The sequence below is a fragment of the Nannospalax galili genome, unplaced genomic scaffold, assembly GCF_000622305.1.
Source record: "Nannospalax galili isolate Female #2095 unplaced genomic scaffold, S.galili_v1.0 scaffold809, whole genome shotgun sequence".
NCBI classification, from domain to species: domain Eukaryota; kingdom Metazoa; phylum Chordata; class Mammalia; order Rodentia; family Spalacidae; genus Nannospalax; species Nannospalax galili.
In genome coordinates this window covers 183,721-208,980 of record NW_008360015.1, presented here as the reverse complement: position 1 = coordinate 208,980, position 25,260 = coordinate 183,721, and the positions used below count along the sequence as shown (strand labels likewise).

At 47.3% G+C, this 25,260-nt stretch overlaps 1 protein-coding gene across 2 annotated transcripts in view; it reads right to left on the bottom strand.

Annotated features, from left to right (window-relative positions):
- The window catches only part of Grid2ip (Grid2 interacting protein), a 45,822-nt gene that overhangs the window by 19,849 nt on the left and 713 nt on the right, over positions 1 to 25,260 (bottom strand). The window contains exons 2-7 of one of the 2 annotated variants that reach the window (XM_029559099.1): positions 17,662 to 17,816; positions 3,654 to 3,902; positions 3,400 to 3,485; positions 1,674 to 1,743; positions 613 to 707; positions 243 to 426 (exon numbers count right to left, since the gene is read on the bottom strand). In XM_029559099.1, the coding sequence (XP_029414959.1) occupies positions 243 to 426; positions 613 to 707; positions 1,674 to 1,743; positions 3,400 to 3,485; positions 3,654 to 3,902; positions 17,662 to 17,816 (839 nt within the window). Of the gene's footprint in view, positions 1 to 242; positions 427 to 612; positions 708 to 1,673; positions 1,744 to 3,399; positions 3,486 to 3,653; positions 3,903 to 8,748; positions 8,857 to 17,661; positions 17,817 to 25,260 lie in introns of those variants that run through there. The other variant, XM_029559100.1, reaches the window with a different exon arrangement.

The window sequence follows — 25,260 nt, the reverse complement described above, 5'->3', positions numbered from 1 at the left end:
GCCTAGTCTACATAGCAAGTTCCAGGCCAGCCAGGGTTACATAGTGAGAACTTGTTTTAAAAAAAAAAGTGAGGTTTGTTTCAGGCACCGCAATTGCTCCTCCTTTAATACCAGCTGTGTGGAGGCTTCTCCCCACCCAAGGAGATTGAGGAAGCACAGGCAGGGACACCAGGATTGCCGAATTTGGGTAGGGCTCCGGAGCCAGCCAGGACGGGTCCCCACCACCACTGTGTCCCAAGCACCTGTGCTGGAAGAAGCTTTCAAGGGCCCGACAAACTCCATAGCGCTCTGGAGGCGTGAGCAGATGCTCCAGCTGTTGACTGAAGGTCCTCCCCTGGACCCGGATACTGGATGGTAGGATCTCAGCCACCCACTGCAGCGAGGTGAGCGCCGACGACCGGTTGGGGGAATCCAAAGAATCTGAATCTGCGCGGACCACAGGTATAGGGAGGCACGGGTGACCGAGACTGGATGCCTGAGGTCAGCAGCCTGCTGAGCTGGGGCATGCAATGCACTGAGAAGTGCGCTTGGACAGAGAGCAACGAGCACACCCTGGTGGCAAGCCTGGGAAGCGACCAAACAGGCCTAGGAAATCTATGAAGTGAGTCTCACCACTGGCAAAGGGGACGGGTCCTTCCTCTACCACCAGCGTGGGCATGGCTCCACTGCCTTGCAACATGGATACCACCTTGTCATGGGAGCAATTCCTGCAAAGGAGATGGCCCAGGAGGGTCTGACAAGTGAGCTCTGTCCAGCTGCCAGTCAGTCTTCCCTGTCTTTTCCCATTGAGGTCAAACCCCAAGTCCACAGCTGGGTCAGGCCTAGTCAGGACCTGCTGCTTTGGGCCTGGCAGTCTGGGGTATAGAAGGAGCTATACCCCTGTGGCCCCAGGCAAGGCTTCACATGGAGGCATACAACTGTAATCTCAGCACTTGGGAGGCTGAAGCAGGACTGCAGAATTTGGGGCCACTATGAATTGCATAATAGCAAGCTCAAGGCCAGCCTGGGCAACTAAGTGAGACCCTGTCTCAAAATAAACATTTTTTTAGGATCTGGAAAAATGGCTCATCAGTTAAGAGAACTGACTTTTGCTGAGGCCTAGGGTTTGGTAGGAGGCTCACAACTATCTGCATCCCCAATTCCAGAGGATCCAATGCCTTTCTTCTGGCCTCTGTGGGCATTGCACCAATGTGGTATGCTTACATACATGCAGGCAAAACACACATACATATAGAATGACATAAAAATAAACTTTAAAAAAATTTAGCTGGGAGCCAGACATAGTAGTTCACACTTGTAATCCAGCACTTAGGAGGCTGAGGCAGGTGGATTACCATGAGTACAAGTCCAGTCTGAACTACTTAGTGTTTTCCAGGCTGGCCTCAGCTACAGAGTGAGACCTGTCTCAAAACAACAAAACAAAACAAAAATCATAAATAAAGGACTGAGAATGTAGCTCAGAGGTAGAATGTTTGCTTAACACAGGGGCCTGGGTTCAATTCCCAGTATGAATAAATAAATAAATAAATAAATAGTCCCCAGTGGAAGAGGGTCAGACACAGGGGTCAATGGATCAGAAGGAGATTAGGACCACAGTTAGAGTATCCCAAGAGGCTGAAGTCTTGGGGGATGGCTCAGCATCCCAAGATCTGATATAATCAAAGGTTACTGACCTCATGTCCAGGCCATTGAGGAAAAGGATCCTGTCGCCTGATTTGAGGGAGGCATTTTCAGCTGGGCTGCCTGGAGGAGAGAAGAAGAGAGCATGTATATTCAGCATACTACCCCCATCCTGGACTTGTGTTGGAGTCCTACCACTCTACCTTGCTCTGTGAGCCAGATAACCATTCTCCAAGTTTATAAATGGGAAATGAGACTCAGGGCTGGGGGGACAGCACAGTGGGTAAGGGAGCTTGCTGCCTAGCCTGACTACCTGAGTTTGATGCCTGGGACTCATGTGGTAGAAGGACTGAACTTTCTTATTCCACTTACCTACTCCCTTCCAGTGGGAAAAAACCATGCACGCAATGAAAAGCTTTTGCCCATGTCTCTCCCTCCCTCCTTCATCTGCCTCATGATCAATCCTGCTCTCCCATACCATCTTGTGTCGCTCCTCTGGGACCTGTGAATAGCAAAGTATGTTCCACTGGCAACTGCCTCTGTTTGTTTTTTATCTTTTAAAGACAGGGTCTCCCCGTAGCCCTAGCAGGCCTGGAACTCACTATGGAGACTAGGCTGGCTTTGACCTCATGGAGATCCGCCTGCCTCCATCTCCTGGGCTCAACTCGGTATGTCTGAATAATATCAAAACTGACATTTTTGGGGGGTGGGGGCAGTGTCTCATGTAGCCCAGGATAGCCTTAAGCTCATTATTGTGGCCAAGAAAAACTGTGAACTTCTGATCCTCCCATCTCCACTTCCCGGGTTCTGGGATTATAGGTGTCTACCACCAACACCCCAAATCTGGATTTTTTAAAACATGGTGGAGTTGGGTCTAGTGCTCAAGTCTTTAATTTCAGTGTTTATGGGGCTGAGGCAAGAGGATTTTGAGTTCAAGGGTAGTTTGGGATACAGCATGAGACTGTCTCAAAAAATAAAATAGAATCAAAAATAAAATAAGAGTTGGAGAGATAGCTCAGTGGTTAAGAGCATTGGCTACTCTTCCAGAGGACCCAGGTTCAGTTCCTAGCACCCACATAGTAGCTAACTGTAACTCCAGTTCAAGAGGATCTGATGCCCTCTTCTGGTCTCCCAGGCATTGCATGCACATGGGTGCATTTATATACATGCAGTCAAAACATTCAAACCCAGAAAATAAAAATAAATAAAATATTAGAAAAATAAGATAAAGAATTTTTGGACTGGAAAGGCTCTACCTGATTCAAGATGTCATGATTCCAGAAAAAAGAAGGTGCAAGAGGGGGATTCCAGTTTTGGGGAGTTGAGGGGGTGGTCTTCAAGGATCCTGAAGCCACATCACTTTTCTGAATCTGGTCTATTGACAAGTACCCAATTCACACTGGGATCTCTGTGCAAGGAACATTGTTTGGAGCAAAGCCTGTGTGGGTACCAGTTCTGTGAGGGTTTCTAGGGAAGTGCCAGCCCTCCTCATAGATAAACAAAAGTCTGGATGAAGCTCTTGGCTAACTTGGCTTGGGGTGATTTTAGGCTTGGAGGGGAGATGCTGAAACCAAGCCTCTGTCCTCAAACATCTTAGTCAGTGGGTTGATTATAATTGGGGACACTTCAGAGGACATTGGCTACCTGAGATTGGTGAGGGCAGGGGGTGAGGCTTTGCTGAGAAGTCATATATGAGTGGTATTACTAGGGGGAGCTACATCAGAGTCTGTCACCTCATCTCCTGTCTTAGAGACTCAGTACAATGTGCCCATCCCTCACCAGGCAGGACAGATTCGATCCAGACCGGTCCGTGGCCACGCAGAGTGAAGCCAAAACTCTTGTTGCCCTTGTAGACTCGGACGGTCCTGGGGAGAAAGACGGGACAGAATTGGTGGTAGGTGACCTGTCCTTTATCACCCTGGGGAGAGAGGACCAGGATGTAAGGGGTAGGTGATGTCTCATGTCCCTGCCCTCCCAGATGTCCACCTCCCTTGCCCTCTGTCTAGGTTTCTATCCCAAGCTCGCCTGTGTACCTGCGAGCGCCCCCGGGACCGGTGTGGCCACCCATAAGAGAGGTGGCCTTGCGCGGTGGCGGCTCATCTGGACGGCGGGGCGGGGCGCTGGCGCGCGTGGACACCAAGAGGCGCTCGGGTCGCTCCTCGCTGCGGCTCCGGCGCAAACGCTGAGCGCCCTGAGCCCTCCGAGCTCGGCACAGCTTGCCTAGCAGACCCTGCGACACCACTTCGTCAAAGCGTGCTCGGTGCTTTTTAGGGATGAAGATCCTGCAGGGCGAAGAACACGGAGTTAGGGCGCTTCCTCTGACTGCATACCAAAGACGCCTCCTGGTGGCTCTCCTGCCCCTTCTTTCTGGGGTGACTGGGGAAATTGCTCTTCTCTTCTGTACTCAGATTTGCATTCCCTACTATCGTGGACCGAGCGGCGAGATGGCTCAGGTAGAGAAGGCACTTGCTGCAAGGTTTGACGACCTGAATTCCATCCCTGGGAACCACGTAATGGAAAGAGAGAACCGACTGTCTTGGACCAGGTGTGTGGTGTCCTGCTTACCACCACTTGGAAAAGTTTCATGGACTGTTCCCCATTACCCTAGCCTCACTGTTTCTATAGCCAGTCCATGGAGGCTTCCAACTCCTGCCTGCCTTCCATCTCCAGCATTTAATTTTTTTTTTTTTGAGACAGGGTGTCTCTGAAGCCCCAGTTGGCCTCAGTCTCACAGAGATCGGCCTGCCTCTACCTGCCGAATGCTGTGATTATAGGTATGCACCTCCACCCCTGGCAAAAGTTCTTGTACCCACTAAGTCAAGCTTAGTTCCAGTTGGCAGTTGGCCAAGATTGCAGCAGTCTGGATCTGACTTCCTCCCCCTGTTCTCACACCCCAAGTCCTGCTTGTTTCTCTGGCCAGCCTTATCTTCAGTTGCAATTGCCAGGGCCAGATCACCTGCCTTCAATGCCACCTCCCAGCTTTTGACCCTGTCTGGTCCACCCTCCTAACTAAACTGAACTGGCCTCTCCACGCCCAACACCAGACTTCATCCAATTTAGTCTTACATTATGTTTTTCTTTTCAACAATTGTTTTGGTGGCTGGAGACATAGATGGCTCAATAGTTAAAACACACTGGTTGTTTTTGCAGAGGGCCTCCCGTGTATTCCCAGCACCCACATGGTGGCTCATAACCCGGCTATAACTCCAGTTCCAGGGGATTTGATACCCTCTTCTGGCCTCTGTGGGTTCTGCACATATGTGGTGCACTTACATACATGCAGGCAAAACATTCATACACATAAAGTTAAAAAAATCAATAAAGGGGCTGGAGAGATGGCTCAGCGGTTAAGAGCACTGACTACTCTTGCAGAGGACCCGGGTTCAATTCCCAGCACCCACATGGCAGCTACAAACCATCCTTAACTCCAGTTCCAGGGGAATCTGAAGCCCTCTCCTGACCTCCGCAGCATTGCACGACACAGGTGCACTCACATACATGCAGGCAATACACTTGTACACATAAAATAAAAATAATAAAATATTTTTAAAAATTAATAGAGTGCATAAAAATTTTAAGAATGATTTTATTAAGGCAGGCATGGAGGTACATGCCTTTAATCCTAGCACTCAGGAGGAATAGACAGGCAGATCTCTGTGAGATAAAGGTCAGTCTGGTCTACATAGTGAGTTCCAGGCTACCTGGGGCTATAAGGAGACCCTGTTTCAAGAAATAAAACAAAGAATGATTTTATTAGTATTAATTACATGTACATTTGTGTGTCTGTATTGTGCCCACAGACCAGAAGAGGGTGTTGGAGCCCCCTGGAACTGAAGTTGTCAGGCAGTTGCAAGATGCCTGACATGGGTGCTGGGAACTGAATTTGAGTTGTCTGCAAGAGCACCAACTACTCTTAGCCACTGAACCACCTCTACCTACCCTAAAAAACATAAGAAGAGGCTAGAGGGTAAGTGGCACTTCTCTGACAGTTCTTGAGAGGAGGAAACGTCTGTAATTAAAGTTTAAGGATGCTGACACTCAAGATGTCTGTAATAATGTCAAAGGATGCTGAGACCAGAGACATATTATCCCCTTAGTGAGCATCTTGGTGGGAGGCCTGCCAGAGAACAATAGCCTTAATAGAAAGAAAATTTATTATGAAGGTCCCAGTTGAACCCCCACTTACTATGTCCTCCTCTGAGTCCATTCCTTCTGCCCCTTTATGGGGCATCCTTGACTATTGATGGCATTACCAAGCTAAACTCCCGTCACCCATCCTAGAAATCTTTGTTCATCCTCTGGTCTCCTCCTTTACACTTGGCCATCACCAAACTCTGATGCTTCAACCTGAAAGCTGAATCCAGATTGGAAAACAGCTATACATGTCATCCTTACCACCACTTCCCCGTGGAGCCTGGGACTCACTTGTGTGGGCTCTGTGGCAGCTTCTAAAGGGCTCTCAGTCCTTTGAACTTGAATTTCTTGTCAAGTGTCTACTTTACTTCACTTTCCTCTCAAATATTGGCACATGAGGGAAGATGCTGAAGGCTGGTCACCCTTCAGCATAGCCTGGGTTCTCAGGCTTCACTCTAATACCTGCTATTTCACATGGAAATGTAGACATAAATAAGACAGTTAACACTACAGAATCAGTGAGGATGCTGTGCTCATATTTTTATCTTTTTTTAGTTTATTTATGATGTGCATCTTGTATGTGTATGGGTATGTATTTGTGTCTGTGTGTGTGTGTGTGTGTGTGTGTGTGTGTGTGTGTGTGTGTAGGTAAGAGAACAAATTGTAGGAGTCAGTTCTTTCCTTCTACCATGTGGGTCCTAGGGATCAAACTCAGGTCAGCAAGATTGGTACAAACCCCTTTACCAGCTGAGCCTTCTCACCCACCTTTTTTTTTCTTTTTCTTTTCTTCTTGTAGAGCTGGAGAAGGAAGCCAGGCAGGGTCTGCACGTGCTAGGTAAACACTCTACCACTGAGCTATGTTCCCAGTCCTCTGCGTATGTTTAGTGAATCCTTGCCATCTGTACCTGCTAGGCACTGGGGCTAAACGAGGAAGACCCTGTGACTTCTGCTCTCCAAAGAGTCACCCTGGAGGTGGTAGGGGGATGGCCACCAGGAAGCATCTGTACTCTGGGATGAATCTTTGGTAGTGCCTATGAATCTCCTCTGAGAGTCTGGGAGCTCTTCTGGGGCTGAGTTTGTAGCTGTGCTGTGGGCCACAGTGATAGGAAAAACCTTGGCACTTGGGAGGGGAAGATAGGGGAGGGTTTGTGAGTGATCCAACCTCATTTCAGCATAAAGAGGGCAGCTGACATCCGGATGGACTTAACAGAAGATTGTAGAGCACAGACAGAATCTGTAACTTTGCAGGGTGACATAGCTGGCCTGTGACACAGCTGGAATTAGGGCTCCTGATACTAGCAAGAACTCCTGGCTGTGTCCCAAGGCTCCTTTCCCTGTTCATTGTACTAGGCATCAATGCCAAGGGCATGATGGGAAATGAGAGAAAAGATGGGGGAGCAACAGCCTGGTGGCCAGCTGAGATACACCCTCTCTGAACACTCCCTCTAATGCTCCCAGCCTCTGTGGGCAGGGTTAATAAGGCCAGCCATGCAGAATAAACTCCCTACTGGGAAAGAAGGGGTGGAGATCCTCCAGGAGGACTCATGTTGACTCTGCTTCCCCAGGGAGCTCTGCTCCTGGGCTGGATGTTCCAGGTGACCAAGAGATCAGGGCGAATGGCCCGTTCTGCTGTCCTAGAAGCCCTGCCCACTGCAGTGAGTTTGACAAATCTAGAGCCTCATTCCCCAGAGAGTCACTCAAAGTATCCTGAGTGCGACACCTCCATCTATCTGTGCAGTTTCTACACTTCTCCCATCCTCATGTCTCATGTTGAGGCAAAGGAGAGAACAAGCCGGACACTGTCTTATAATGCCAACTTCAGCCCTCAAGCTTTGCAATGCATCAGACCTAGATTCTAGATGACCAGCCCAGCTCCATTATCAAGAAAAGGTCCTGCCCCCACAGTTGACCAGGCTGAGTGAAAAAAGATGAAAAAAGGTCTAGTGATTAGTTCCCTGCTACGCATCCCCCTGGCTTGGGCCAGAGGTCAAGGCTGCCAGTTGAACCAGACACCTTCCTGGCTGGTATGGGCTCTTGCTGTGTCTCTGTTTGGCCCAGCCACCCCGGTTCTGGCACTGTCAACTAAAGCAAGCCCAACCAGATGCAGGGGGTTGAACTAATTATAGGGACTGGTCATAGTCTCTATGACTGTGACAGCCCAGCTCTAGGTATCCAGGGCTCTTAGGACCCTGCTATGACAAAAGGCCTTTCTGAGCTCCCAGGGTTCTTCCTGAAAGCCACCAGCAAAACTCCCACTTAGGGTCAGTGGTTCTCATGCACACCTTTAATCCCAGCGCTCGGGAGGCAGAGCAGGCAGATCTCTGTGAATTCAAGACCAGCTTAGTCTACACAGGGAGTTCCAGGCTAACTAGGGCTACAGAGTGAGACCCTGCCTCAAAAGTGGAAAACAAAAAACAAAGGAACAGAACCAAAGAAACCTCTCAGGATTAATTCTGCTACCAGGGACTCCCTTCAGGTCCTCTCTTTGCTTCCTCTATCAGGGCAGCTTTCTCCACCTCACCCTTGATCTGGTGGACACAGTGGTGGGGGGTCAGCAGGCCTTAGATCACCTCTGTAGATGTCAGCCTGTCAGTGAGCAACAGTGGAAAGATCCTGCCTGCCAAACTCAGGACTGGATGTGCTAGATTCTCATCCAGAACATGCCACCCGCCTCCCCCAACACCCCAGCCTTGGTCCTATCCAGTCAACCAAAGCAAGAAGGTCGTTTTCCACTCCTAGCCCAATTTCTAGGGCTGCACGCCGGTCCTGGGTACCCAACACCAAAACCGTAGCCCCCCATGTAACCCATTCAGTTTATCTCCATTGTCCCCAGTTTCTGGGCCCCTCCCAGTCTCGGTGGGTACCCACCCAAGTCAGGGAACCCCCCTCGATGGCCCAGTCCCCCTCCCCCCACTTCAAGCTGGCCCGATGAGGGTGCATTCAGTCCCCCAGGGTACGGGGTTCCGGGAGATGCGGGACGCGATGCGGAAGTACCTAAAGTGCCTAGAGAAACCCTGGTCCTTCCCCATTCGGATCCACGACGGCGGCGGTGCGGCAGGTGCACCCCGGGCAGCGGGTGGCGGAGCCCGCGTTGGGAGAGAGGGCGCCGCGACTCCGGGAGCTCTGCTGGGCCAGCGCTCGCTGCCCCTCCCCGCCAGTCCCGCAAGGCGGCCCCGCCCCGCCCTTTCTTGGTTGCCCCGCCCCGCCTCTCCTCTGTCTTCTCGCGGGGACCCTTCAGCTAGCTGGTGGATGGGAAGGGGTTGGAGGTGGCGTTGCGGAGCGGGGGGGCGGGGGGGGGCGTGCGGTTTGCAGACTGTTACACTCCTTCCTTCGACTCCTGTACTCCCTCCGAGAGTCTTGCCTGGGACATCTCTGGGTCTGGTCCCCCTTACAGTGAGTGCCTCACGCCGTTCCTGCAGAGAGGAACCCCCTTTTGTAGAAGGAATGTTTCTGAGCTGGACTGCTGTGAAAAAGTCCTCCCTCCCTACCTTGCGATGGCCTGGGGCGGAGACTGCACTCCAGCGCCGAACCAGCCCCTGCCCTGCTCCCCCAGACTTGCTAAGGTTTAGGGATTCAAGGAGAGGAACCCAGAGGTTTTGGTACACCCGGGGAGGGGCCATACTGAAAGTCAACCCAAGGAATGGTGCAGGATGGGACAAATGGCTAGGTCTTTTTTTTTTCTCCTTTAGCTGGGGTTTGAACCCAGGGCTTCACACATGCTGGGCACTGTGCTACCACCAAGCTACATTACCAGACCTTTTTTTTTTTTTTTACTTTTTGAGACAATATCTCACTAAGTTACCCAGGCTGACCTCGAATTCTCTCCCCTGCCCTCTCTTTCTGAATCTTTCTGTTTCTCAAGGTCTTATGTAACCCAGGCTAGCCTCATACTTGCTATAGTCAGTGATAACCTTGAACTTCTGATCCTCCTGCCTCCACCTCCTTGATGCTGAGATCACAGGTATGTGACTCCAAGGTCTGGTTTTATGCAGTGCTGAGGATCAAAGTCAGGGCTTTTTAAAGTATGCTAGGTAAGCACACAGCCAGTGGAGCCACATTCCCAACCCAGACCTGGAAGTTTCTATCCTTCCTGTCTTGGTGTCCTGAGAAGCTGGGATTATAGACCTGCACCATCAGGACTGACTGAGTGGTTAGATTGAGTGGCTAGACTGACTGAGTGGCTATTTTAAAACAGAGGTGGGTCTGAGGATGTAGTTCAGTGGTAGAGCACCAGCCTAGAATTCCCCAGTGAGGTGTTGGGGGTGTGGCTCAGTGGTAGAGGACTTGCCTAGCATGGACAAGGCCCTAAATTTAATCTTCAGCACCCCAAACAAATCAAAATAAAAAAATACAGGTCATGCTGTCCCCCATTCCCCCACTTGAGTTCCTCCCATTCCTGGCCCCACCTCATTGTCATCACCTCCCAGAATTATTTCTCTCTGGCAGCAGCAGCACCAGTGCCCCTCATGCCATGCCTGCCTCAAGCTCACCCCTGCCTGGGAGCACATTATCTAACTACTCTCACAGCTAATACAGTTCCCTGCCATCGAAAGGCCACAGTCACTTTATCATGACAGAATTGTTTCCAGTGCTCCGTGTCAGATCCATGGCCCAGAACCAGTCACTCTCAAAGGCTATAAAAACTGTGCAGTGTGCCGAGGCCAGATGAGATGAAAACACAGAATAGATGTCCATGCTGGAGTCAGGACACGCTGCCTCAGGACCAGGTCCCTACAGGCACAGTGAAGTCCCCAGGCAGGGGGGGCAGTGGCCTGTGCATTGACCATGTGACTCAAGGCAGCATAGAGTAGACACTGGGAGACAGGTAATATGTGAACTGGTCTGCAGTGCCTGCGTTAGCGACAGAGCAATGCTGCCCCCTTCCCCTTCTCCACCTCTCGAGGACATTTGGCATTACCTCCAGACATTTTTTGGCTGTGATAAAATGACAGCTGGGAGAGGGATGTGTTGCTGGCATTGAGTGGGTAGAGGCCAAGGATGATGCTACCAAACAACCTATGCACACAGGGAAGCTCCCAGACACAGAAATGGTGGTCTCAAATGTTGCACTAAGAAACCAGCTATTGGAAAAGAGACCCCTCACACAAGAAATGAACATTAACTGAGCAAACTGGGTATTTCTGCTTACATTGGCTCATACAATTCCCTCAATACTGTATCCATACGTATTTTTTCTTTTGTGTATATACATGCATACTTGTATGTGTGTGGACATATGTGTGGGGGTGGTTGTGCATGTGTGTGTGTGTGTGTGTGTGTGTGTGTGTGTGTGTGTGTGTGTAGAACTGAGCCTGATGTGGGAATCATCCTCCACCACTCTCTAATTTATCCATTGAGGCAGGATCTCTCAATCAAACCCAGAGCTTGACAATATGGTCAATCTTGCTAGCCAGCTTGGTCTGGGGATCCCCTGTCTCTGCTTTCCAAGGTTGGAATTACAGACAAGTCATCATGCCCACCTGGCATTTATGTGGGTTTTGGGGATCTGAACTCTGGTCTTCACGCTTGTGCTGAGTGCTTTAACCATTAAGCCATTGAGCCAATGTAAGCTTAATGATATACATATATATGATTAATATATATGATTTATATATAGCATTTATATATAGCATTAATATATACCATATATATATATATATATAAATTTGTGTGTATATGTTGTGCTTGCCCATATGTGCATGTATGTGGAGACCAGAGGTCAACATTAGGTATCTTCCTCTGTTGCTCTCCACCTTATTTTTTGAGACAGGAATTCTCAATGAACCTGGAACTAGCTGATTCAGCTAGACTGACTGGCCAGTGAGCCTCCTTAGGATCCTCCTCTCTACCTCCCCGCACTGGGATCACAGGCATCGGTCACTATCCCTGGCTTTTACATGAGTGGTGGGATCCAAATTCACAGCAAATACTTTATCTACTAAGTGATCTTCCCAGCCCTATTGTATAAACAGTTTGTGTGTGTGGTGCTGGGGATCAAACTCAGGCCTTGGGCATGCCAGGCAAACACTCTACTACTGGGCTACATTCCAGCCCGTTTTCCTTCCTTCCTTCCTTCCTTCCTTCCTTCCTTCCTTCCTTCCTTTCTTTCTTTTATGACAGAGTCTCCTATAGTAGCTTAGGATAGCCTTGAACTCCATATGTAGCCCAGGCTGGTCCTAAACTTGCAATTCTATTTCAGTCACATATGTGCTAGGTTTACAGGTGTTTTACCTCATTTGGCTCCAAAAACTATATTGTGGTGTCCTTAATACTTATCACAAAAGTTGAAGAGGTCTTTTCACCTCCTCCAGGTCACCATAGCTTTTCTGATTACAGTCATCACACTTCGATTCTTGGGTTTGCTTCCCAGAACCCCACTGGAAGAACAGAAGATAAACCAGCCCTATTTCTCAGACAATCAATGAAGGTCAATTAACTTGCTCAAGGCTGAACTATCAGTGAGGAGACCCCTGGGTTCCTAGTTGAGATTCCAGCTCCCAGGATCTCCGTCATGCCAGAAGCTTCATTCCATTCTCTACCTACCCTGCCCTTTCCCTCCCAGCTGACATATCCCCCTGACTGCTTTTCTGTTTCCTCCTGGCCATGTCACACTTTCCAAACTGCCTGTCCTGTCCTAATTAGAAAGCCATTTACCTCTTAATCAGACTTGGATTCCTTGGGGGACAGACCCAAATTAGGCTCTGAGTGGCAGCAGCAACCATTATTATAAAGGAGTGTGATGCTTTTACCCACAGACCCATCTCACCCATCACCACAACACTGTCCAACAGAATCCAGACATGTTCAAGGTCTTTGCTGTTCTAGACAATAGCCATTCACCATATATGTATATTAAGTGTTTAAAGTGTGATTAACGAGAGGTAGATGAACTTTTTTTTGGTCTTTTTGAGACAGGGTCTCCCTGTAGCCCCAGCTGTCCTGGAACTCACTATGTAGACCAGGCTGGCCTTGAACTCACAGAGATCTGCCTGCCTTTGCCTCCCGAGTTCTGGGATTAAAGGCATGCACCACCACGCCCAGCAAACTATTTTTTTTGAGACAGGGTCTCCCTGTAGCCCCAGCTGGGGTGGAACTTGATATGTAGACCAGATTGGCCTCAGTTTCACAGAGATACACCTGCCTCTACCTCCAGAGTGCTGGGATTAAAGGTATACACCACCAGGCCCAGTTGAACTTTAATTTTTAGGGAGATGGGGTTACATATAGCCCAGGCTGGCCTTAAACTCACTATATAGTCTAGGATAACCTTGAACTTCTGAGCCTTCTGCCTCTACATCCTTGATACAGGGATTATAGGCATGCATCATCACACCTGGCTTTATGCACTGCTGGGAATTGAACCCAGGGCCTTGCAATTTTTGTCCAGGCTGGCCTCAAATATGCAATCTTCCTGCCTCAGCCTCTTAAATATGGGAATTACCAGGTGTGTGGCAGCCTAAATTTATTAAAAATTAATACGTATTGGGCTGGAGAGATGGCTCAGCAGTTAAGAGCATTGGTTGTTCTTGCAGAAGACCTGGGTTCAAATCCCAGCACCCACAGGGCAGCTAACAACTGTCCGTAACTCCAGTCCCAGAGGATCTGACAGCCTCTTCTGACCTCCAAGGGCATTGCACAACACAGGTGTACCTACATGCAGGCAATACACGCATACACATAAAATAAAAATAAAATTTTTTTAAAAGATTAAAAAAAAAATAATGTGTATTAAAAATCACATGTGGGCTGGAGAGATGGGTCAGCAGTTAAGAGCATTGGCATTTCTTGCAGAGGACCTGGATTCAAATCCCAGCACCCAGATGGCAGCTAATAACCATCCATAATTCCAGTTCTAGGGGATCCAATGCCCTCTTCTGTCCTCCAAGGGCATTGTACAACACGAGTGCACTTACGCACAGGAGGGCATAACACTCATACACATAAAAATAAATAAATTTTAAAAAATCACATGTGGTTAGTAGCTTCTGTGAAATGGCCCAGGGTCATTGGTCCCCTTCTTGGAGTTCCTCCAAGCCTTCTGTTTAGACCATTGGTGATTAACCCTCAGAGGCCCCGCTTTTGTGCTCTGGATGGGTTTTAGCCTCCATGGGGAGATTATGTATGTGTGTGTGTATGTATGCATTTTTACCCAATGAGTTGCCCAAGCTAGCTTTGAACTTGTGACCCTCCTGCTTTAACGTCCCATGTAGCTGAAATTACAGACCTCCTTGAGCCACCAGGCTAGGCTCTTTAGAGAGCTACACAAACACACACACACACACACACACACACACACACACACACACACACACAAAGTCATTCCTACCACACTGTGTCTGTTGAACCTTAAACCTTGTCTCTCTGCCCTGTGGGCTTCTCTGACTAGGGCAGTGACTCCCTGTGGTCCTCATCCTACCCTAGATGCTTGGACTTGATGAACTCCCCTTGGGGACTGTCCTTCCTGTCCATACGACGACACACTATGGGACCCCTCCTGAGCTGAACTTTTTGAGGCACAGCACTGACACCTGCCTAGTCCCTACCCTGATTGCTGGGGTCTGGATTAGCCATGGGCTGCCCCTGAACTTCAACTCAGACCTCAGAGTGACAGCTGCCGCTGTGGCACCTCCTTGCCCTTTCTCCCAAAGGTTTTGCTTCTAAGATCCCAACACATAGTGGGATTGTTGGAAGCTGACTAGTCCTTGGGAAGTGGAGAGGGATTTGAGAGGTGATGGTGGGGGGAGTTGGCTGAACCCCCCACTGCCATATAATCCTCCCTTTGGAGGCCAGCTGGTCGCTGCCCCCTCCTCCAACAACCTCCCCAATTTTCCTGTCGCACTTGACACCCTCTGGCAACACAAGCTTTTCTTTCTTCCTTTCCAGTAGCACCCCAGGGGAGCTGAGGACCACCGGGGCATCTCTAAGTGTCCAGGGATTCCCGCATTTTCCAAGGTCCTGATTCGCTAATAATGGGGGCCAGTCTGTCGCGCTTGGGGACGAAAAGCAGAGAAGCGGCCAAAGAGAGAGGCAGATAGCCACCGCTGTCCCAGAAGAGGTGGCGGGGTCAGGAGCCCCGCAGCACCAAAATGAAATGAGGAAAACCCAGCGATCCCAGCTGAGTCTGGCCTGGAGACAAGTCCCCTATGTCCCCCCCCAGGGGGGACAGCCGCGTCCCCCACTAGCCCAGCCCTGATGGAACGGGCAAACAAGTATCTGCCTATCCATCACCTCCCCAGGAAGCCCTCGGCCTCGCTGTATCTATTCCGCTCCAGAAATACTTTTTTTTTTTTTTTCTATCAGGATTTTTTTTCTTTTTCCCAGCAAGGGGCAGTCCCCCTTACTCACCCGAGGCAGCTCATCGTGGCCTCTTTTGGTGTCGTTCTATCCGCTCCGCTGCAGAGTCTCTATGCTGAGCCCCGGCTTGGGGGGGGGTGTTGGCCAACCCCGTCCCTGACATTGGCCAGGCCCAGAGGGAGGGGCAGATTGCGGGGTGAACGCCAGAGAGGGGAGGGGGACATGCTAAGCCTCGGAAGGGGGAGGGGGAGGGGCAGTCGCTCGTCCCAGAGGCAGAGCCAGGAGAGAAAGCCAGGCAGCACCCACAACCCTGATAGGGGAAACCCCAGAGGCGACCAGATGGAAGCTGTGTGTCCCGAGGCCCTTAAGGAGGAAGACCGAGATTGGGAACATCTTTGGGTCACCTGGGATCACTCCAAGTCAAGTCCCACCAGGAATTTTTTTTTTACCTCCAATATATTTACAGAGTGAGTCCAAGAACTGAAAGTGTACAGCTGGCTGGGTTCAAGGTCCTGTGACAGCCACTAATTTGCTGTGTGATCTCTTACAACCTCAGCTTGCCTCTATGAGATGGGCTTAATGTCCTGACAGTGTGCCCTTCTGGGATCTGACAGGGTTCTTGGCACACACTTATCACCATCATCATCACCATCATCATTATCACTATCAGCAGCAGCACCATCATCACTATCATCACCACCGCCATCATCATCATCATCATCATTATCACTATCAGCAGCACCAGCACCATCATCACTATCATCACCACCATCATCACTACCATCAACCTGCTATCATAGAGCCTGGTGTGGGGACTAGGGAGATGGATGGCCCAGTATGAGGACCTAAACCTAAATTTGACACCCAGCACCCGCATAAAAGCCAGGTGTGGTGGTGCACACCTTTAATCCCAGCACTTGGGAAGTAGAGGCGGGCAGGTCTCTGTAAACTTGAGGCCAGTCTGATCTATATAACGAATTCCAGGCCAACTGGGACTACAGGGAGATCCTGTCTTAAAAAAAAAAAAAAAAAAAAAAAGCTACATTCCCTTCTCTTACATTCTTTTTTTGTTTTGTTTTGTTTTGTTTTTTTGACAGGATCTCCCTAGTCACAGACCACCTGGAAGTAACATGTGAACCAGAGTGGCCTCGAACTCACAGAGATCTACCTGCCTCCATCTGAGGGCTGGGATTAGAGGTACATGCCACCACACCCAGTGGTGGTTTTATTTTTAAAGGAAGAAAAGAAAAGAAGAAAACATGAGAGAAGCTATGTTTGGTGGCAAATGCCTATAAATCCAAAAAAAAAAAAAAAAAAAAAAAAAAGCCTGGGGCAGTGGCACTCTGTAACTCCAGTGCTGGGAATGGGGAAGGGGCAGAGGCAGGTGGATCCCCAGGGATCCATGACCAGTCAGTCTAGCCAAAGTGTAGCACTCCAGGTTCAGTGAGAGATCCTGTCTTAAAAATAAGGTTAGACTGTGGCTGCCTGCCCAAGATTTGGATAACATCAAGCCCCCACCCCTAGCTGAGGAGCCATGGACAGTTGATGACTTCCAGGGTGGGAGAATTTTCTTTAAGGGTGTGGCCCCTGGCAGGTTGACCACATATCCATGAGTGTATGGACAACATAAATTGTAATCAGTAGGCAGCATGTAAGAAAAAGAGAACATGAAGTTGGGAGGGAGTGAAGAGAGTTAGGAGGAGAGGTGATGGATGAATATGACCAAAATACATTGCATGCTTGTATCACATTCTCAAAATATTAATGAAATGTTTTATTAAAAATAAAGTGAAGAGGCTAGAGAAGTGGGTCAGCAGTTAAGAGCACTTGTAGCTCTTACAGAGGTCTTGGGGTTCAGTTCCCAGAACTCACATGGTAGCTAACATTTGTTCTTAACTCCATTCCAGGAGGACCCGAAGCCCTCTTCTGACTTCCGTGGCAATGCACGACACAGGTGCACTCACATATATGCAGGCAATACACTCATACACATAAAATAAAATTTTTTTAAAAAGGCATAAAAGGAGCTGGAGTGATAGCTCAGCAGTAAAGAGCATTGTCTGCTCTTTCAGAGGACCCAGGTTCAATTCCCAGCACCCACATGACAGCTAACAACAGTCTGTAACTCCAGCTCCAGGAGAAAATCTGATGCCCTCATCTGACCTCTGCAGGCATTGCAAGATACAGGAGCACTTACAGTCATGCAGGCAATACACAAAAAAGAAAAAGAAAAAATTTAAATGCATTAAAAGATAGAAGAGAGTGGACATTGCCTATAGGATTGGACAAGTGTCAGGACACACAGAGCAACTACAGTTTCATTTATATTATACCATTGCTTGGGGACACTACAAAGCTGGGTGTATCTTGGTGCTGTAGTGGAAATCCAGCCATCTTGGTTTGGAATGGAGCTGGGAAACTGTAGTTTACATCAGGAGATGGCCCGTTACAGGCCCTGCCTACATCACACAATCACCTAGATTGGGTAATGGGCCACGTTGGTTCTGTGGCTGAGGACCAGCTCCTTGAACAGGCTGCAACTCCCACCTGGATCAGGGTACTTGTGGGAGACATGCCCACCCAGCCTGCTCACCATGACCCCAGTAGCAGTACCTGAGGTTGTCTAAGAGTGGTCCCTGGGCCTCGCTGGGCAGGGCCAGGGTGAGAGCCCATACCAATTCATCCACCCGCTGCTCAGTTGCAAACTGCTTCAAGGCGGCGAACACCTGCTCCTTGGCCACTGGCTGATCCCCCAATATTTCATCCATCTGCAAAGAGGGGATCCAAAGTAGCTGACACAGGAAATACTTGGCCCATATAACCTCACTTCCAACCTCTGCTGCCTTCAAGGCAGACACTGCTAGTATCTTTGTTTTGCATCTAAGATAACTGAGGCTGATAGAGGAGTGTATGTGTGTGCACAGAGGAAAGTGATTTTTAAAACAGACAGTTTATACAGTCACTGTGCATTGCAAGGTTATCAAGTCAGGATTTCAATTCAGGAATATATATAATTTATTTGCAGGGGGCTGCATGTTACAGTGTTATACTATGCCTGTGGAGGTCAGAGGACAACTTGCAGGAATCATTTCTCTCCTTCCACCATGTGGGTTTCAGGGATCAAACTCAGGTAGGTCATCAGGGCTTTGAGCAAGTACCTTTACCCACTGAGATATCTCAGCAGCCCAGAACAACTATTCAATGAATATTCTAAGGATCAAAGGACTTAATAGAAGGGCGTAAACACGTGCCAGGCACTCACTAATTACTAGTTTCTATTATTATAATACTATGCTTCATTCCATTCTATGGCACTGTTTGCTGAGAGTTCCCACTGAGAACATTCTGGCTCCACAAAAGCTGGTTTTCCCAGCCATGAATGTTAACCCCCTCAGTTCTCTCTCTCTAAAATTTTGTTTTCTTTCTCTTTGTGTGCACAAACTAGCTAATACTGAAGGAACATTTATTAGAGGAATATGGGGGCATAGAAAACGGGTCTGCAGATGTACACAATGTTCCTAGAAAGTTCTGGAAAGTAGCTTGTTAAATACCTAAAGTGTGTGCTCTCTCTCTCATTCTGCCTCTGTCTCTGTCTCTCTGTCTCTCTTTTTCCTTCTCTCACTGTGTGCTTGTTTGTTTTTGTGCAGTACTGAGGATGGAATCCATCCTCATCTACTTGCTAGGCAAGTGCTCCACCACAGCTACATCACCAGCCCTATTTGTGTGTGCATATGTGTTTGCATGTGTGAGTGTGAGTGTGTGTGCACATGTGTGTGCTTGTGCGAGTGGAGCCAGAGGTCAATGTTGGGGGCCTTTTTCAGTGGATGTTCATTCTTAGTCTTTTTCCCTATTCATTTTGAGATGGACTCACTAAACTGCTCAGGTTGAGCTCAAACATGAATTGCAGCCCAGGCAGGCCTTGAACTTGTAATTCTCCTGCCTCAACCTCCTGAATAACTTAGATTATTGGCCTGTGGCACCAGGCTGAGGTGTTTTTCTTTTTTTTTTATTTTCAATTTCTTTCTTCCTTTCTTTTTTTCTTTCCTTTATTTTTTGAGACAAGATCTTGCTATGTAGCTCAGTCTGGCCTCAAACTTGATATCCTTCTGCGTCTACCTCCCTAGTCCTGGGATTACAGACAAGTATCATCACATCTGGCTAACGCCTATTTTTTTCTTTCAATAACCTGATTCATAGGAATTTATCCAGGTTATGTCCTGAGAAAACAAGAGCGTGATGACCTATGTGTGACATTTATCTTTTTGTCATTACAGTGTTTTATTGTTTATTTATTTATCTATCTATTTATTTATTTATTGTCATGTGTATAGGCATGTGTGTGCCATGGCACACATGTGAAGGTCAGAAGACAACTTGCAGAAATTGGTTCTCTTCTTTCACCATGTGGATCCTGGGGATCAAACTTGGGTTGTCAGGCTTGGTGGAAAGTGCCTTTACCCACTGAGCCATTTTGTTGATGCTTTGTGTCATTTTTAATCCTTAGATGTTGCAAGTAGTATAAGTGTCTGACATGATGGCTTCAATTGCAACACAAAGGTGGGGAGATGGACCCAGCTTTGATTCCCAGAATCCAGGTAAGAAAGCAGGCATGGAGGTACACGGTTGTAATCCTAGTGCAGAGGTGGAGACTGGAAGATCCCAGGGGCTGGCCCAGCCAGCCCAGCTTAATCAGTGAGTTCCAGGTAAAAGTGAGAAACTCTGCCTCAAAAACCAAAAAAGGTGTTAAGAGACTGAGGAAGACACACAGGGTTGACCTTTGTTCTCCACATACCTGCACCCATATTTAATACACATATGTACAAAACATGTACACATATTCACATGCACACATATATACCCATTCACATGCACATACTACACACAAGTGCACATATTCATATTCATATGCACAGGCACACGCATGAGTGCACATAGTCGCATGTACACACAAACACACATTCACATGCAAATGCACACAAACATGCACACATATTTCACATGTGAACACATACTACATGCACACATATTTGCATGTACACATACCACACACAGGTGCACACAAAACAAGTGCAATGCATACATCTAGAAGGTATTTATAATTTCTTAGCTACTCAGACGAGAAAAGATCAAACCCTAAACTAAGTGGGAGGTAAGCTCCTGGTGGTTATTTTGTATCTCTGATCAATCAGAGGGTTTTTGGCTGCTGGGAGGCCCATTGGAGGTCAGTACTTTGGTTCTTAAAGGAATGACACAAAAATGCAAACATTGTTACTGGACAGTAATAGAGGAATACAGTACACCTTGAGCAGATTCCTGCAAACTGCATTAAGGCAGCTGTGCTTCTGACTGGAGCTCCTTTGCGGGTTCCTAGCCTGAGTCTCCAGCATTGATTCTGTGAACTGTGAGACCCACACTCCTTTCCTGACTAAGTCAGTGGGCTCAATTTTCATTGTTATGTAGTCCAATATACTGTATACTACCAACATGGATAGAGTGTGGACCCTAGGGTCAGCATTTATTTTTTAAAAAGATTGATATTAGGGCTGGAGAGATGGCCCAGTGGTTAAGAAGAGCACTGACTGCTCTTGCAGAGGCCCTGGGTTCAGTTCCCAGAACCCACATGGCTGCTAACAACTGTTGATAACTCCAGTTCCAGGGGGATCTGATGCCCTCTTCTGATCTCCACAGGCATCACAGGTACACTTACATACATGCAGGCAATATACTCATACACATAAAGATTTTTTTTTTGAGAGGGTCTCCCTAGTCCCAGCCCACCTGGAAGTCACTATATGGACAAGGCTGTCCTTGATCTCACAGAGATCCACCTGCCTTTGCCTCCCAAAGGCTTGGATTAAAGGCACACACCACCATGCCTGGCGTATAAAATATTTTTTAAAAAGATTTATTTTAGGGCTGGTGAGATGGCTCAATGGTTAAGAGTGCTTTTTGTTGAATTAGGAATGGTGGTCTGCACCTTTAATCTCAACGCTTGGGAGGCAGAGGCAGGTAGATCTCTGTGAGATGTGATATTGAGGCCAGCCTGGTCTACATAGCAAGTTCTAGGCCAGATGGGGCTACAAGGAGACCCTGTGACTCAAAAATAAAAAGTACTTGTTCTTCCAGAAAACCTGAATTCAGTTCCCAGCACCCACATTAGGTGGCTTACAAACACCTTGTAACTCCAGCTCCAGAGGGATCTGACTCCCTCTTCTGGCCTGTCACTGCGCTCAGGTATACAAACCCACACTATCTCACATACACATACACACATGGTTAAAAATAAGGTAACAAGGGGGCTGGAGAGATGGGGTTAAGTGCTCAGGGCTCATGCTGAGGGCCTGGGTTCAGTTCTCAGCACCCACATGGTAGCTCACAACCATCTGTAGCTCCAGTTAGAGAGTATTGGATGCCCTCTTCTGGCCTCTGCAGGCACTGCATGCATGTGGTGCACATACTATGGGCAGCCAAACATCCATAAAAATAAATAAATCTTTTAAAAAAGTTTGTTACTGTGTGTATGTGTGTGATGTATGTGTGGCCTGTGTGCACGTGAAGGTCAGAGAACAACTTTGTGGAGTTAGTTCTCTCCTTCCACCTTTACATGGGTTCTGGGGATTGAACTAAAGTTTCCAGGTTTCTGTGGCAAGTCCCTTTACCCACTGAGCCATCTCTCAGCCCCAGCCTGTGCTTTCTAGATGGTTTCACCAGGATATCAGGGCAACTCTTAGAACAATGACATTAGAGAGAATGAGTTGGCATTAGCAGGTGATATGAAGGGATCCTAGAGACCACTGTGCATGTAGAATTCCTAACACATTGACATTAGGAGTCTTCACACGGCACTGTCACCCCACCAGCTATGACAGCCCCATGCATCCCCAAACACAAGGCTGGCACACAGCAGACACTCTGTGCATATTTAAGGGATGGAACTAAAGAGTGGTAACTGCATGACATTTCCTGCAGTCCCCTACTGACTTCTGTTGTCCTCTGGATGGTTAGAACAAGCTGCAACACCAGCTGCGAAGGTTGACAGTTTAAATCAAAGCCAGCAGCAGCAGCAGCAGCCTCAATTCAAAGGAGTGTGTGGCTAGGTGCAGGGATGCTTTATGTAAGAAATAGGAAAAAATAGTCCCCCCTCCTGGGACCCAGGCCACAGTGGCTCCATCACAGGACATTAATGGATTTTCTATTAAATATAAGCCACCTCAAGGAGGAAAAACTGGGGCAGGCAGAGAGAGTTCATGGGGACCTGAGGGGGTGGTTATTGAAAACTAGTGAGAATTCCAGAGCAGTTCACCCAGAATCTATCTTTTATAAGAATCCATTCACTTTGTGGAGTGCTTGGTGAACCCTAATCCATCAATTCCCACTCCCCCAGACCAAAAATAATGCTCTGTAATTTCCCTGATAGCCAGGCAGAATCCATCTTTGACATCTCTGCTTCCTGGGCAAGTCTACATGCCCATTCTGCATGACTAGGGGCTCTAAGCAGGCTCCCTTCCAATTCTGCAGCATTAGAAAGGACAAGCCTTCGGTTCACTGGCAAGTCACCCAGGATGGTAGCAGGCATGACTTCATTAGTTAGTTAGTTAGTTAGTTAGTTAGTTAGTTAGTTAGTTAGCTAGCTGTTTAATTAGTGATGTTGGGTTTCATGTAGCCCAGACTGGCCTTGAACTCCCTAAATAGCTGAGGATGACCTCAGACTTTTGATCCTCCTGCCTCCACTTCCCAGATGTTGGGATTACTGCCTGGTTTAACAGACATGATTTTAATTTTTATCAGTACTTCTAGCTCGTGCTCCTTCTTAGGGGTACAAAAGACTACATTTACTAGCACCCCCAAGGAATAAGAATATGACCAATTCTGGCCACTGGATACTGAGTGAAGACAGCCTCAAGAGCATAAGCAAAATTCCCCATGCATACTCTTGTCTTCAGTGGGGAATCCTTTTTTATTTTTATTTTTTGTCTTTTTGAGACAGGGTCTCCCTGTAGCCCCAGCTGTCCTGGAACTCACTATGCAGACCAGGCTGGCCTTGAACTCACAGAGATCTGCCTGCCTCTGCCTCCCAAGTGCTGGGACTACAGGCGTGCGCCACCACACCCAGAATTCTTAAAAAAAAAAAATTGGGTGTGAGGGATTGGAGAGATGGCCCAGAAGTTAAGAGCACTGGCTGCTCTTGCAGAGGATCTGGGTTCTGTTCCCAGCACCTACCTGGATTCTAACAACTGTCCATAACTCCAGTTCCAGGGGAATATGACACCCTCTTCTGGCCTCTGAGGGAATTGCATAACACTGGCATACTTAAACACATGCAGGCAATATATTCACACACATAAAATCAAAATAAAATTTAAAAAATTTAAAAGTGTGTGTGTGTGTGTGTGTGTGTGTGTCACAGTGCACATGTAAATGTCTGAGGATAGCTTGCTGGAGTTGGTTTTCTTCTTCCACCATGTAGGTCTTGAGGATTAAACTCAGGCCATCAGGCTTGGTGGCAAGCACCTTTACCTGCTGAACCATCTTATCAACCCTCCCCCAGTTTTTTTTTAAACTCTGAAGTTTCATGTTGAGATTTGGGAATCTTATGTGGATATCAGCCACTTTGGAGAGTCACCTAGACACCTGTAGAGGACTTTGTGTGTGTGGGCAGTCAGCTTCTTTACTTCAAAGGCACTGAGTCACTGGTGTTGCTTGTTGTAGCTTGAATGTCACAACTTTTGAGGAGTTGGGCATGAATGGTTTAGGGCATCAAGAGCTGGGCATTGTGTACATAGGCATGCATGTCGTGTGTGGTACCTGGCTAGCCTGATACAGAGGCTAGCCTGCTTAGGGGTATGGGACTGAGAAGCTCACTAAGGGACTGTACCAGGATATATATGCAGCATTAGCTCTTGAAGGGTGAGTTTAGAAGGAATGAGGACTGGACCAAGTTTGGGTACTGGAGAAGGATGGAGTGGGTGGGGATCTGACACTTGGATAGTGGGACAGGAAACATTTCTGCCATAGTTAAATTCCAACAATGCTGCTGGAGCTCCTGGGCCTCGAAACCCCAGAGGTCAGGCACCTTCCCAACCCCAACCCACCCTGCAGCCCACACTAAGGGCAGGACTGAGCAGTTCCCATTCCATGGAAGACAAGTCCAGGAATTCAAATATCCCAGTCAGGAAGCAGATGCCAAGTTTCCAGGCTCAGCATCCTGGTGGACTGGAGTGTTTGGATTCCAGAGAATTTTTCTTGGTCACACACATGTTCACTCTTTGTTCTGTTGGAGCTTGGACCAGACCAGAACCTCTATCTATCTATCTATCTATCTATCTATCTATCTATCTATCTATTATCTATCTATCATCTATCTATATATATAATCTATCATCTATCAACCATCTATCTATATCAATCTATCATCTACCTAACATCTATCTCCATCCTATCTATCATCTATCTATCATCTATCTCCATCTTATCTACCATCTATCTTCTATCATCTATCTATATATATAATCTATCATCTATCAATCATCTATCTATATCAATCTATCATCTACCTAACATCTATCTCCATCCTATCTATCATCTATCTATCTATCTATCTATCTCCAACTTATCTATCATATATCTATTTATCATCTATCTTATCTATCATCTGTCTATATATATCATCTATCATCTATCAATCATCTATCTATATCAATCTATCTATCATCTACCTAACATCTATCTCCATCCTATCTATCATCTATCTATCTATCTATCTATCTATCTCCATCTTATCTATCATATACCTATTTATCATCTATCTTATCTATCATCTGTCTATATATATCATCTATCATCTATCAATCATCTATCTATATCAATCTATCTATCATCTACCTAACATCTATCTCCATCCTATCTATCATCTATTTATCATCTATCTATCTATCATCTATATATATATATCATCTATCATCTATCAATCATCTATCTGTATCAATCTATCTATCATCTACCTAACATCTATCTCCATCCTATCTATCACCTATCTATCTATCATCTATCTCCATCTTATCTATCATCTATCTATTTATCATCTATCTATCTATCATCTATCTATATATATATCATCTATCAATCATCTATCTATATCAATCTATCATCTACCTATCATCTATCTCCATCCTATCATCTATCTATCTATCATCTATCTCCATCTTATCTATC